This window comes from Amblyomma mixtum, chromosome 9 (genome assembly GCF_055824585.1).
Source record: "Amblyomma mixtum isolate Tamu chromosome 9, ASM5582458v1, whole genome shotgun sequence".
In the NCBI taxonomy this organism is placed as follows: Eukaryota; Metazoa; Arthropoda; class Arachnida; order Ixodida; family Ixodidae; genus Amblyomma; species Amblyomma mixtum.
Genome location: NC_143020.1, coordinates 122,562,323 through 122,577,341, shown reverse-complemented (window position 1 = coordinate 122,577,341; position 15,019 = coordinate 122,562,323). Strand labels below are relative to the sequence as shown.

Sequence of the window (15,019 nt, the reverse complement as noted above, 5' to 3'; positions counted from 1 at the left end):
GCTATTACAAAGCATGCGCAGGCGATTACTTATGCTCTCCCGTTCAAGTGTGTTGATTTTGGCGACAGGTCAACGGATTAATATACATGATAGATTACACACAGCAAACGAGTTCCTGTGTTTCGCCTTGCATCCAAGTTTGTTGAAGTTGCTCGGTCATTCTGCGGATTTTTGGACCCCATAAACAAACAAGACCCGCTCGCCGTTCGATATTGTTAAGCGGCCACAAAAACGACAAACGTGAGGAGCAAGCAGTCCAACAAGTTTTTTTTTTTTCTTTTAACAGCTCTTCAGGTCAAGTGCTAGCGCACTTGCACAGGCACCGTTTTTCGTTCTTTGTTTACAACTAGGGGTTCACCCTGCGCTCTGGCTCGGTTGTGACTGCCTCCATTTTTTTTTTTAATGCGCATTTGTCTTATTTTGCGTGCCGTACCAGGCATCCACGTGCCGATTTTGCAATCCTCGAGCTGCGTGTTTCCATGTATAAATTCGGCGTATCGACAGCCATGCATTAAAGCTGAAAGTTGGCGCTTGCTGTTGTTAGCCTTTGAAAAGATGGCACATACCCACACTGGGGGATCGGCCCAGAAAGAAAAGCACACGGGAGAGCAACACCGGAGGAGTTTACCACAAGGAGGGCAGGGAGTGAAAAAAAGGTACGAGTTTGGATTGTGTGTTATCTTTCTTTCGTCCACGTCTTTCCCTGTCACGCCATTCCTCCCAGAGTGTAACCGTACACATACTGCACCCCCCTCTGTCGCCAATGGCGCCATAGTGGCGAGGGTGCTCTGCAGAACTGCGTGAGTGGCACCGGCACAATTTGAGGAGCGCCGACTGACTTACCGACAGCATAAGATCTACTCGCTTTTGCGGTGGCCCTATCTGGCAACGCTCGACAGGCCAGTTGCGGACACCGGTGCTGTTTCGTGCAGGCACGAGGGCCCTGCTGTACAGGATTCGCCAAAAGTCTCTATGCCAAAGGATTCGCTACTGAAACGATAGACTTGAGGGGAAACTGTTTGAGGGGATACCGGCTATACTTCAGGTGGATTCTTTATGTCCCACAGATGCTGACTTAAAAAGAATTACAGGAATCGATGCACAGGAACGGGAGCTATTCAATGGACAAATTTTAAAATACAAGCAAACAAAACGCTGCCCTCAACTCGATTTTGGCGGGGCTTCCCACTCCTATTTCGCTATGACGGCACCTGACGCAACCAATCAAAACAGCCTGCCAGAGCACGTCGCGGAAGTTTGCACACCATGGTTGCCTGCTCTCTGTAACTCGTTCTTGCTGAGACTGCCAGCGTCGTTTCCATGCCAGAGCCCCTGGTGGTGTATTTTTATTTTACTTGCTTTGCAGGGCTTTTATCTAAGACAAACAAGTTGTTCTTGTTGATCTAATATAAAACGCGGACAGGCGAAAAAATGTGTCTCTATTTATTCACGCAATTTGCAGTATATTTACAATTTGTCCAATCATCAAGCTCGCGCCAGGTGATGTCATATCCGCTGCTAAAACCCGTCAGTGTGTGGGGACACCATCACAGCCATGAATTTGTTTTTGGGAGGACATTAAAATAATAAAAAACGGAATATACGCCGTATTATCGACGCTAATAGCACCATTGTGACTCACTGTATGTGATCAACAGGCAAAACAGTCAACTAAGATTGTGTTTCTGGGCCCCTGTAAGGTCTTCCGAGATTGTGAGCTTCACGGGCGCTGTTTACACCCCTGTGGCTTGGGCTCTTTTGCGTAAGCGCCTACCGTGCTACCGGCAAGCTCCCTGTCTCAGATCCGTGCGTGAAGGTTGAAGATAACGCCGACTTAAAAACTGAATGGTTTGACCATCGCACGGCCGCGACATCCATTTTTTGTCTGCAGGACACTTAGGAGTCGGCAGTATCTGCCGACGTGCACGTCGGACGCGAAAGAAATATGACACGACACACAACGGTTTAATAACTTAAACATCTTGTATTTGTCTCTCTCAAAATCCATTAAGGTCTCTTGACACACACACACATACACATAAGTAAAAACAAATCTCTTCAGAATACAAAGTCTAGGTTTTTTTTTGTCATTTTGAAGTTGGTCGCATTTTTGTCATTGTTGATATCGTTCTAAAACAAACCAACAAAGGCACATGCACAAAAAAAAGCAATAAAAAGGAGGGAGAGGCCAACAATATAGAATTTGAGTTCTCTTTTTGCTATTGTACAAAATATATATGTCTATATATATATGCACTATAATATCCATACTCCGAACTGCAAATGCGGTTAAGGCCACTTGGAAACGGGGCGCTCTTTCTTGAAGGCGAGGCGTTTGGTACAAACAGTGCAGTTCCCGAGCGCAGAAAACTGCGCCGCGAGAACGTTAGTCCAGAATGCACGAGCTGCGACGAAGAGAACGTTGCGCCGGGGCGCCCCGAGAGGGCGCCACCAGTCGCCGATTCGTCAGGAATGCTGAGTCTAGACAGACCTAGAAATTGGGCTGAGCCGCGATACGCGCACTTGGTCCTTGTACGGGCATTAGAAAGACAGCGGCACAGCTCTGTCTCGAGGGAGGAGGCGAAGGGAAGGGCCGCCGCGCGACGCGCCCAGCCTGGTCCACTGGCGAGAAGGTACGAGATATGGAAGGCACTTTCGGCAGACAATGCAGGGGGGGGGGGGGGGGGGGGGGGGAGAGAGAACAACAGATCGCGACGGGCGGCCACGGACACACCAAGCATCACACGTTTCAAAGCGGGTAAGCGTTCCTCGGCCCAGACCAGTCAGACTCCACTGCAGCAGAAGGCGCGCAGACAAGCAACGAACATGCTGCTGGCGAGCAAAGAGCAGTGTGATCTGCGGTACGTGATCTCGGGGCGAGAGACCCTCTCCCTTGTCACTCGTTCTGGGAGGTCGGGGAACGAGGGAAGCTATCACAATTAGTGCGTCCGACAGGTTTGTTGCTTTCCAAGTTAGTCTCTCGGCGGCGGGAAACCACGTTTCTCGGCCCCACGAATCACCCTGAAACAGTGCACCACGGCACGCTTTGAGATCCCCCATTTGCATTTGGAATGGCACTGCTAACCAGCGCAGCGCGCCAAGCGGTGCTCCTGCGAGTCACGATCGGAAATATCCAGCGGCAGACGAAACGCGCTGCTTCCCAGAGATGGTCCCCCCGCAACGGCTCCTTCTTCGCGGTGACGAGCGCAAGGACAAGGATACAGACCTGTATTAAACCGAGCTACAGCTGTCCATTCACGATGCCTCACTGCCTGTAATTTCTGCTAGACGTTCTGGTTTCTCCCCCAACTTTGAACTTCAGCTGATAGCACGACCCATCAAAATCTAGCATGTTGTACTGATCACGCACCAATTGAGCACATGTTTCAGGAGCCATGGCAGGGATGCCACTACCAACAGCTCTCCCGGAAGCAGCTGGGCACCCAGCATCGCCGACATCAGTGATGAACGGAATCACAGCTACCTATACACTGCTAAAAAGGCCACGGTGCTGCTGACCACCTCAGATGTAGCAAGGAGAGTGGCAGCTGTATTAGCATTACACGGACAATAGACAGCATGCACCACATCCATAGCATAGCAGAGGTACTGGCCAGGCTGCCCGGCACAAATTGCAGTCTGGCATAGTTGGATCGCAGTCAGTGCCACTTAACAATTTCACATGGCAGGTAACTTTCCTTCTTCCTATTTTTTGACCTATCACACAGTTTCTAGAAACTAAAAACAAATATTCAATGCAGAGTAAAATTTCAACCTGAGGCGTGAACAGTAGACGTACCTAGGTGCTCTAGAATGCTTTCAACAAATGCGCATAAAGGCAGTATAAGAACCACGGTAACTGCGCTGTCTAACAGTGGCGACCTCATCCCTGCGACCGTGAAAGCAAAAGGGGCAGGAAAAGTATGGCGAGAGGAAGAGGCCCACCTGCAATCCTGCGTCTTACTGGAGCTGAGATCTCGTACAGTGTGTACCTGTCAAGTTTGTGTGTCTCTACTTTGAACAATGTGTATCTGTCTTGTCACTTGATAACCTAAACTCTACAATGCAAGTCTTAAATAACGAGTTGTGATGATTTGCACAAGACGAGGCACATGAATGACAAACCTCTACGGCAAAGGCACTAGATCAGTGGAAGACTGCACTTTTGTTTTCATATTTCCATAAATAATTCTTTGAACAAGTATGTAGGTGACTGGCAGTCACACTCTGCTACCCACGTAAAAGCAAGCGTGAAGCAGCTGCGTGAGACCCTACCTGCAGCAAAGCTCCATGGATGATGGCAGCGCCAGTCCTAAACGGTCATAACCTGACTGAGTCTTGCGTTGATTGCCCTTCAATCCAAATACCTCTTCCTAATCATGAAAATAGTAAACCCTCAACGCTGTTCTCGAAGCAGCTTTAAAATCGAGAATGCATATTCTCCCCCCCCAAATTGTGTGCTTTGGAAGGCAGATATGTGCCGCGTGGTGTGTGTCAGTGCGGACTCAAAGGGCGGAGAGTGAGAGAAACTGGCTCGCCTTCTGCGACATAGCTTCGAACCTAGGTTGAATACGAAAATAGAGAAGGCAACGAATGCCTCAATGTCAATAAATAAATTAAATTCTCATTAAATACAAAAGTACACGCAAGAATTCACTTGGAACCAAAAAACGGACAACGGCAGCTTGAATGAAGAGCAAACATGTGGGCATCAACTGAGCCTCATTCGAAAGAGGAGGGGAAAATCAATGGAAAAAAAAAGTAACCCTTGCACGGAGGCGGAAACTCACTTAGAGCCGTAAGCAGTACAGTTTGACTGCGGGCCAAGCACAACGGGGCAAGGTACTCCTTTCGGTGGTTGCAGCATGGAGAAGAGCACTGAAAGAGTAAGGACCTTTGCTGATAGCGCAGATGGTCCTTTTCCACTACTGCCTATGTACAAAGCACAGCAGGAAAGGAGGGGTAGGCTCAATCACCAACAATCTGACACCAAATGTACTCAGCTGGCTGAGTGAAGCTAACACAATAGAAAATGTGAAAGCTGCTTTTAGCCTTAAAGAAAGAAAAAAAAACAAGAACCAGATGTCCTGCTGACTGCAAACATGTTTTGCTTCTCGCGATTTGAGACGATGACATAGTGTACAATGCATAATATAATAATAATAATAATAATTAATATAATATTATAATTAATAATCAAATAAATACGACAGATATCAGAAAGAATGGAAAGGCAAGGAGAACAACACAAACACACTCAATAATTCGTAAAACCTGCAAAGGAGTAGCACACAGAATAAAACAGAACTTTGTAAGCCTGTGTATCTCTTGACCCAAACAACATAAGAAGGCACTACGGTGATGCTCAGCCAGAAGGTAAGCTTTTTCTTCTCCAGCGATTAGGTTATGACAAACTAAGGCCATCATCAGGCCTAGTTAAACAAACGTAACAAAAATGTGCACTGTCCATTAATGCATCCGCAGCTCAAGAAAGCAAAACCAAAAGCAGCGATTACCTCTTGCGAGCAAGGAATGGTACGAAAAAGCAAAACCGACAAGAATCTAAAGCAGGTTACTCACTGCACAGGCACGGAAAAAACACCACATCTCCATAAATTTTCTCGAGTCTCTGCATACACAGTTCAGAAAGAGACGTGATGCAGATGTGTATAGCTAGGCTATATTATGGCAAACATGTATTGGACTATAGAAGCACGATTGACATTGGTGGCTCCTGTTCTGTTGGTTTGTCGAGTTCTTCACACATGCATTTTCATGTTTTCAGGGAGCTTGGTCCTCAGGACTTGAGCAGTGTGCCATTAAATATTTGTAATAATAAAATTATTAGCACACACACATACACACATAAAAAAAAAACTAAATAAACACTGAAATGGCAGGCCCAGGCCTGCGCTGCCACCCAAAATGCCCAAACTTAAAGAAAGCCAGTGCTCCCCAGCAAGGCCTTATATGGAACATTTGCCTCATGTTGGTTTGAACAGCAAATCAGCGTAATGACTGAGCGAGCGACCGAACTAATAAATGCTTTCACTTGAAGCCCACTGGGGAAGCACAACTTGAGCTGAACTGCCACCACGGTGTTTTGTGCCAGGCAGGGGAGCGGTTGTACCAAAGAACTCGTTCATGAGCACATATAATAAATAGGTGAAGACGTTTTCTCGACACGATTGTGACAATGCTCTCTGCCAGAAAACCATGCTTGAGAAACAAAAAAGGGCTGAAGACAGGCGACAGCAGGCTCTGAAGAATCAATCTTCCACCAGTCTATATAACCCGCTAATCGGTGCTCGCGCCAGGGTTAACTTATATTTAAAAAACGTGATTGATGAACAATGATTGCGCATGAGAAGTTAGAATCCCTGATCACATCAGTGCTGTACAAGCTTTCGTCAATGTTATGTGAGAGAAAGCTGCGATTATAGCTTGCCCTCCCCGCCGACCAAACACCAGTGGGCAGTTCAGGCTCGTTTGACTACTGTGTGTAGCACATGTGAATGGTGTGGCAGACACAGGATCCTGGGATAAGGGAAGGGTCAAAGGGTTTCATACAAAGCAGGCGGACTCTCTGCTCGGTACCACCACAAGCTCGTTACCGTCTAAGCGAAAAACAAAACGCAGAGAAAATACGGGGCCGCCTTCGAAGCCGCTCAGTCGGAGTCCCGGCCGTTGGCGAGCCGGTTGAAGATGGGCAGCCTGGACAGAGGAGAGCTGCACGAGCCCGGCGCCGGCGAGCCGCCGCCGTTGACACTCATGGTGTCCAGTTCGGAGCCGAGCGAGTCGACGGGCGACGGCGGGCCCTCGATGATGGCGCCGCGGTGCGCGCCGCCAGCCCCAACCAGCGCGGGGAACGGGAACGCGCTGGTGTCCGGCAGCGACAGAGCCGAGAACGGGCTCATGGCTGCGGCCAGCGCGGGCTGCGAGCCGCCGAAGCCGTGGTGGAAGCCGCCCATCGACACTCCGCCGGACGAGACCCCGGGCGACGGCGCGGCGTTGGGCCCCTTGAGCGTGTTCGCGGCCACGAGTGTGGCGAAGTCTTGCGAGAAGGAGAAGGCTGTGTTGCAGGTCGAGTTGGGCGTGAAGCTGCCGCCGGAGAACGGGTCGTCGTACATCGGGCTGGACGGCGGCGACAGATCGCCGGCCGAGCCGAGGCTCCCGAAGCTGCCCACCGAGAGCGCCTTGGGCCGGGCCTGCGGCACCGCGGTGGCGGCGGCGGGCTGCTGCTGGCCGCTGCCGTTGATGTTGTTGAGCAGGTTCTTGCGCGACTCGTCCGAGTTGTGGATGAAGTGGCAGCGCGGCCCGTACGGGCAGAAGCCCGTCGTGTGGAACGTGCGGCACAGCTCGGTCTTGTACTTGGGGTGCCTGGCCAGCGTGCGCAGCTCGTGGCCGCCGTGCGCGAACTGGCACTTGTCGCCGTACTTGCAGGTGCCGCTCTCTTCGAAGGGCCGGCACAGCTCCGTCTTGTAGCGGCTCGAGTTCTGCGCCGGCGGGGGGCTCGTCGGCGTCGCCGCCGCGATGCCCGCGGGCGAGGCCGTGGGCGGCACAGGGGCGGCGCCCAGCGAGGCCCTCCGGTCGACGGGTTCGCTGTAGCTGCGGTCCAGCTTGCGGTGGTCGGTGCGCGCCACGAGGGCCGCCATGCCTCCGGCGGCGGGGGGGACGGGGGGCATCCGGCAGGGCTTGGGCGACGTCGTCCGCAGCACGACCGGCGTCACCGACGACGTGGAGCGGCGCAGCGGCGGCACGCCGTGGTGGTGCATCCCGTGGCCTGCCACGCTGGACGACGAGTGCCGGCGCGACTCCAGCACCTGCTGCGGACCCCGGGACGCCGCCGCGAAGTTGCCGCCGTTCTGCGAGACAGAGGAGAAAGAGCCTCGGTGAGATACAATGCCCCCGCGATCTGGGCCTTTGGCAAGAAGAGGCGCAAGAACGACACAAAGCAAGACCACACACGCGCCGCTGCATTTGTTCGTTGCCAACTACTGCCACTCTACACCTGAGAGTTTTACTTGCACCTGTGCACCCCGGACAAGAAGAACTCCCACCGTTCAGGAGGAGCACATCACCGCAGATGGTAGCACTATCGAGGGCATCCGTATGTACATGAGACCGTCTGCAGAACAATACCAGCGAGAAGACGCGGCTGTTTTCGAACAGAGGAATTGCAAATTTTTCCGAGCATTTCTGTTTCACACACAGGGGATATATGACGATCTGCATTCCATTTCCTGCATACTGTACGCCCAGTATGTAGGGTGCTCAGGCTGACTCAAGTGGAGACTGGTTCCACTTTTAGCTTGGTTTTACCCTCATCGTTTCTGATGAAAGTAAAACACATGAAGGTCCCTATCCTGTGCGGCTTCAAGCCGGCTGAGGCAGGGAGGAAACAAATTTTATTGCTGCACTTACGACACTGCGAGTACACTTGAGATGCGACGTTTTAAACTCATTTTAAAAGCGCTCTAGGAGTCAGTGTCGCCGGATACGAGTCACACGAGATCACCTCTGTAAAAAATTTGGTCTGCGGAGATGGAGAAACTTACAAACGTCAGCTACCGGCACGCGTCAGAAGGTTATTTGCTGCATATACGTGACTTGTGAAGCTTGGGCTGTTCACGCACAGAGGCATGATTCTCGGTGCTTCAAGACGATCGGCAAATGCAAACGCAACAGAAAAAAAAAACTTGGTACCTAAACGACATCGAACAGGGGACGCGTTGAGACTGCCCTGCCGATGCTGCTCGGAGATTCCCACGAGACGATGGCACCAGAGCAGCCAGCTGCACATGACAGCACCCGAAGCGGGACTTCCCCCGAAATGGTTTCCATCAAACAAGCGAGCCCACGACTTTAAAACGAGGCTTCCCCGCCGGCGACCTCATTGGCTCGCACAGTGTCGGCACGTGGCTTTCACTGGCAAGCCATTCCGAGGCACCGATGGGAGGAAAACGCAGCGACGATCGCTAACGGTAACTATAAGCAGCAGTCGCTCGAGGAAAAGAGGCAGCAGGCAAATATAACCGCGGCGCCACACGCGCAACAAGAAGCCCGAGAAACAGGCTCACGCGGAGCGGGGCTATCCTGACCCACTTCGGCGGCAAGACCTAAAATTGGGACTGAATGCGCCCCTGCGCCGCAAACGGGAGGAAAAAAAGGCGGCCCGAAAGAAGAAGCCCAAGCGTGCGGTAACGCACAGGGGGCGAAGCGTGTCTGCACGACGAAGCCCCGAGGAGGGGGGCGTCGTGCACCGCAGCAATCCAGGCCAACAGCATCGGCACCCCGAGGCGGAAGTGCCACGAACACCTCGGCCACGTCGTCGATCGGGAGAAAGTGAGGCGCATTCTACGGCGATTCGTCTCGCGCGTCTGCCGACCCGCGAGCGCTGCTCCAGCCTCAATCGTCGTCTCGCTGCCAAATACCGCACCGGCCTCGACGAGGCAGGGTCCTCTCCGTACAGCGAAAGAACCTCGCGTTTCTCCGTCGCACGGGGCAGGCGCGAAGCAGAAACGCCCGCAGCTGGAACTCTGCGGCGGCCCCTCTAAGTGGGCCGCAGAGTTCCAGCCAATGGCGTCGACCGACTGTTATGACTTCAATCCCCTGCGATGTTACGCCAGCAGGCTAGGTGACTGCTACAGTCGCACACAACTCGATTCTGCAGTAAGAGTCCGCCCACATTCGCCACCGCCACACACTATGCTCCGCGACAAGGGAATAGTAGCGCGGTGTTAAGTGTTAAAGCTCCCCGTGCTACCTAAAGGAGACGCCAATCTCACGACGACATTATAAGACTTTTGATGTCTGTGGCTTTTTTTGGTTTCCCTGAAACGTTAAAATGCTCGACTTCCCTTCTTGGCCTGGCGAGCAAAGGGTGCGCCTTGCGGATTCCTTCGTAATGACTCTTCCACAACTGTCCTTGTCTAGTGGGCAGGGGCCTTTCTGGCGTTCCTGCCATTCTCGGCATGGAAACTGTTCTCCACAATTGCAGGTGGACGCTTGGTCGCTTCCATCGCACCAGCGTCACACCACCTGCCGCTCCGAGATCCGCCACCGGTGGGTTTGCTGCCGTTTCTCTCCAAGCTGTATCCTACTGTAGCTGCGTAGATGCAGCTTCGCGATCAGAAAAGGCCACAGCTGCCTCCTTGCGTCAAGCATTGTTCACAGAAAGAGCGACCACGCAGACGAGACTGCGAAAGGTCGCCGAATCTCTGCCCCCGAGAAACAGCATTCGCAGCGAGATTCTGGCGCGGCCAGAACATTCCGACGAGAAAACCCGGGCTGGTGGCCGAGCTAGCAAACTTGCTACGGCGCTTCAGAAACCCGACGCGGAGGAGCACTTCTGAATCGCCTCACGCGTGACGTAGCAGGCTTTCGAGGCCAGATCACGTACGCGCAGTGGGGCCCGCATCTGCGCGGGGAACCGGATCCCAGAAGGCGCCGTACTTAAGTAAGTGCGTACATTGGAATACGAATAAGAAACGTAAAACAAGCAACCAAGAAAAAAAATACGGGACAGAACTAACGCGATCGGCTGCGTAGGCGACGAACACGAAAGATTTCTTTCCGAATGGACGTCGTCCCTTTCTCGGCGAGGTCCTCCCCAGAGGCGGGAAACCAGTTCTCCGGACGGCCGCACACCGACGTGCGGTGCGGCCAAAAAACGTCGCACTTTCATCCCAGGCGGCGGCGGCGAATAACGCGCCTGTTCGAAGCACACGCTATTTTTCCTGGAAGGTTTGCGCGCACAGGAGGCCTTTTATTTTTTCCGGCCCGAATGACGCGTCGTCGCAGCTGCGCAGGCAGAGAGGCGGACTGCGAGCGCCGCCGCCGCGTACGGGCGTGTGGGCCGACGGAGGAGTCCTTGGCGCGTCCTACTTGTGCGCGCCCGTACGCGGGCTGCCAACTGGAGACACGGTTGCGCGCGTAATATTTGCGCCCCGAAAAAAAAGGCACCGCAAATTCGGAACATTTACAGTACTTTATCAACGCTGTGGAACAAATTACCACGCCGGATATGGCGTTTCCTTCATACAAAAGAGAACTTCGAATAGGTTTAATGTCCCAAAGCAACTCAGGCTATGGGGACGTCGTAGCGAAGGGCTCTGGAAATTTCGACCACCTGGGGTTCTTTAACATGCACTGACATCGAACAGTACACGGGCCTCTAGAATTTCGCCCCCATCGCAATTCGGCTGCCGCGGCCGGGATCGAACCCGCGTCTTTCGGTCCAGCAGCCGAGCGCCGTAACCACTGAGCCACCGCGGCGGGGCTAAGAATACTCCAACCCTAAGTAGAGTAACAGAAACTACCATGCCGACTTGTTCGCAGCTCCGTCTGTTTTATGCTCTTAGTTGTGGTGCACTCATTTTGTATTTGTGCAGATAATTTCTTGTGTATTCCCGTTGTTTAATTTATGGACCCCTGAAGTAAGTTCTGTACTTAGTTGAGGGGTACCTCCTTCAAAATAAAACCTAGTGTAAAGTCGCGGATTATTAAAGCAGTTCTGATTCTAGCGACAGTACTCTTTCCACCGCCCCATGATTACCATCCCTGAGCGTTAACAATATAGCAGCACTGATCCTCCTGTGTGCAGTGTATATATGTAGCCATCGTCTTTAGTTTTGGCTTTTTTTGTGTCAGTATTTCCAACAAAAAGCTGAGAAGCCCTGTCGCGCACTAGGACTTAGCCACCGAGAAATACATGAAAATAACGGGTAGAATCCCGAAAGTCGCCTAAATTGTACTGGGAACCTAACGGGCCACGAATCGCCTGTATGCATCAGCCCTGAAAAATGAACACGGCCTTCTACCCAAAATTTAAATCCGCAAAAACATGCGCGCTCAAAGGCAACGAAAACAAAGTTGGGCAGCACTGACACGATTTGAACACACAATAACTGAGCGACTCATCAGTGCTGAACTTCGCTTCAGGCTGAAACGGCTACGAGGCGGTCAGGAACAAGCTGTCCACATAACTGCGACACGAAGGGCGTTCTACAAGGAGATCCAAATGGAGGGAAAAGTTTGGCCCCATGCAACGGAAGCTGAGGTAAAGCCAACCTTGATGCCCGCTCTAAGTTGCGGTTCGAAACCTCCCCGAACATTCGAGAGCCTTCGTCAGGCCGAGCTCCGAACTCCGCGACGACAGGTGGCGTTCAGAGAGCGCACGTAGCAACAGGTGGTTCCAACCGAGCGCGCTCTGAACGCGCCCTTCCTCCCCGAACAGCAGAAGTTACGGTCGTGTAGAGACAATGCCGAATACGAAACTCGTGTTTTTAGCCTTTTACGAGCCTATTACGAATGCTCGCTGTCAGTTGGTACAGATGAAAGCCGCCTGGCGCCTCGAGTTAAAAGCTCTCGCATTGCGCAGCATCAACACGCCAAGGCGAAACCAGTGATCGCACGAAACCCGAGCGTCATCGCAAGCTCACGATGACTAACAACAGTGCGAAACAACAACAGAACACAGTCACATAGCGCGACGAAGGGCACAAGCAAGCATTGCGCCAGCGAGTCGATCGTCATTCGCCTACCTTTCCGTACATAACATTGGGGCTGTAGTCGTTGAAGAATGAGGTAACCATGGCTGCGCTCATGTCGTCTGCTGCCCTCTGTCCTCGAACACCGCGCTCCTTCGCCTGGGTCCGCGGACGACGGCTACTCGAGACTCAGTCCGCGCGCGCGCCGACGCGACAGCACAAAATCCACGTCCTCCGGCCAGGGCGCGCAGCACGGCAGCGTCTTGTCTTGTGTCGTTCGTTTCGTCGTCGCTCCGACGCGCGAAGGGGGGCCGCCGCCGCACAGGCCAGCTCTTCTTCCAGCGGACAAAACACTCACACGACACACTTCCCTCGTTGTCGTCGCCGCTGGCGGCCCGAGCACGTCACACAGCACGCACACGCGTCCGTAGCCGCTCAACGCCAGCCGCGCGCTGGAGCGAGTTTTCTCGGCCGCCCGAGAACGTAACCAACTTTTCAATGTGGCGAACGCGGCGTGACGTCATGGCGCCGAGTAGGCGGAGCTCCGCGCCTGCACCCTCCAATGGGGGCGCGCGGCGAAATTCAAACACGTAGACAAGAGAGAAAGGGAAGCTGCCTTCCCCTCCGCGCTCCCGAAAGCGCCCCCACCCCCGCCATTTTCTCTCTTCGCGGCGCTGGCGCTGTGAGAGAGGGAGACGACTTTTTCCAGCGAGGGCACCGACGACGTCACGAGTCTGGGAGCTCGAGCAACAAAACAGAACCATCAGCGAGCCATGGCCCTGCTCAATCTCAAGCGAGTCGAGGAAGCAAACACAAGCGGCGAGCCGACCGAGGCGCCAAGATGGAGTCTGCTCGGACGAACTACGCGATAACAACCACGCAGCAAAACCGAAGCGCGCACCGCAGGACGCGCGTGTATTTTTTTCCCCCGCCGAATTTTCGCTTGCCAGCTAAGCTAGGCACAGCACCTCCTCTCATTCGGCCATTGCCAATTTTCGTTTACGACCTCTCCTTTCCAGTATGCGGCCGTTATCTTTTTTTTTCCCGCGCCATGCTTCGAACAGGGTGGGGGGGATGTTCCCGAGGAGAAGGCGTGTCAAGTGGTTTGACTCCACAACCGTGGCGCAGCTCGTTGAGATGGCGGTGATCGCTTGCTGCGCCTTGCGCTTTCTGTCCCTGAAGCTGTTTTCCCAGCACGGCACAGAACCGGCACGCTTACAGCAGCACAAGCCAGACAAACAATGCCGCCGTGTGGAGTCGCAGCCGCGTACAGCTTGTCACAGAAACTGCCGGGTCAGCGCGCCCGTGGGCGCGGGATCGCTCGTTTCAAGACTGAACACAGCGGAGAGGCTTTGCCGTTATTCTCCCCGTGCGCTCTGTGCGTGCTTCGTCTCCACAAATACAGCGAGTGACCCTAACTGGCAGTCCGACGAATCACTCGGCGCCTGGACAGGACGGCATCTATCCAAAGCCAGCCGCAATGACTAAACACGTACAGACTACCGCGATCGCCGCCATTTATGAAATAACTGACGACAACCTTTGTTGCTGACCGATGACAAACTTCCCAAGATTCGCTCCTTAATCACACTCTCAATGACAACAAAGAAAATACACTGTAAACTGAGGACTAACTTCCTCAATCAAGTCGTTTCTGTAACGATCACTCTTACCACGCCTTTATAAAGGATTACTTGTATGCGAACTAGTCCTTGTTCTTGATTGAGTATTCGAACCACTGAGAACCTAGGGGCGGATTTATTGGCCCCCGTGGCATAGGAAAACCATGCTGATTCCCGCCATTTTGTTTTCTGCTATAAAAGTAAAAAAAATACATGGTTCAAACAGGACCGCCGCTCACCCCCCCACCCTCAAGAGTGACCCATAACCCCCCCCTATTTGTAGACCAACTGATCACATCACACACACAAACCGATACACTGGAGTCAGCCCATAGTGCCTTGAAGCGAAGGCTATGGCACATAAGCAGTGTGAACTCAGCTGATCCTGCCACCGAAAACGCTCCCAGGCTTGAAACCCATAAGAGTGCATACAGCTTCCAACATGCAGTGAGCATGCCCCAATACACAAAGCGTCTCGAACACTCAGGTTCAGCGGGATAAAATACACAAAGGCGCCAAAAATTCAACCTGCACCATGTTGGCTCATTAGAAAATCGGACGCGCATCCATGACATAAAACTGAAGCCAACAGATAATCCAACAAACAAGAAAATGCGCACCCAAGCGATCCACACAACTACACAACAGTTGCTACATAGCGACAATCATGAAGCAATAGATGGTGTTTTTGACTGCTTGTCTCTTGAGTTTACTACGTTCGGTTTTTGCTGTATGTTTGTACTCCCCTGTTTACACCGCTCCTGTTCCTGCTGTTCCTGAGAAGATCGATGGTACGTCTATTAAATAAATAAATAAATAAAACTTGCAGACAGAGGAGCTTGTTTTCGCAAGAAAATCGAATTTCACGCAATATATGATGCGAGGAGACTGACTGGCGACAAGAAA

General features: G+C 52.6%; 2 protein-coding genes across 2 annotated transcripts in view; both read right to left on the bottom strand.

Moving 5' to 3' along the window:
- The window catches only part of LOC149331052 (isobutyryl-CoA dehydrogenase, mitochondrial-like), a 419,086-nt gene that overhangs the window by 357,171 nt on the left and 46,896 nt on the right, over positions 1-15,019 (bottom strand). The window lies entirely within an intron of this gene.
- LOC149331053 (uncharacterized) lies at positions 1,965-13,022 on the bottom strand. Its single transcript, XM_089561785.1, has 2 exons — positions 12,546-13,022; positions 1,965-7,865 (listed from the first exon to the last, which is right to left on the bottom strand). The coding sequence occupies exons 1-2, from the start codon at positions 12,606-12,608 to the stop codon at positions 6,669-6,671; spliced, it is 1,260 nt and encodes a 419-aa protein (XP_089417911.1). The 5' UTR covers positions 12,609-13,022; the 3' UTR covers positions 1,965-6,668.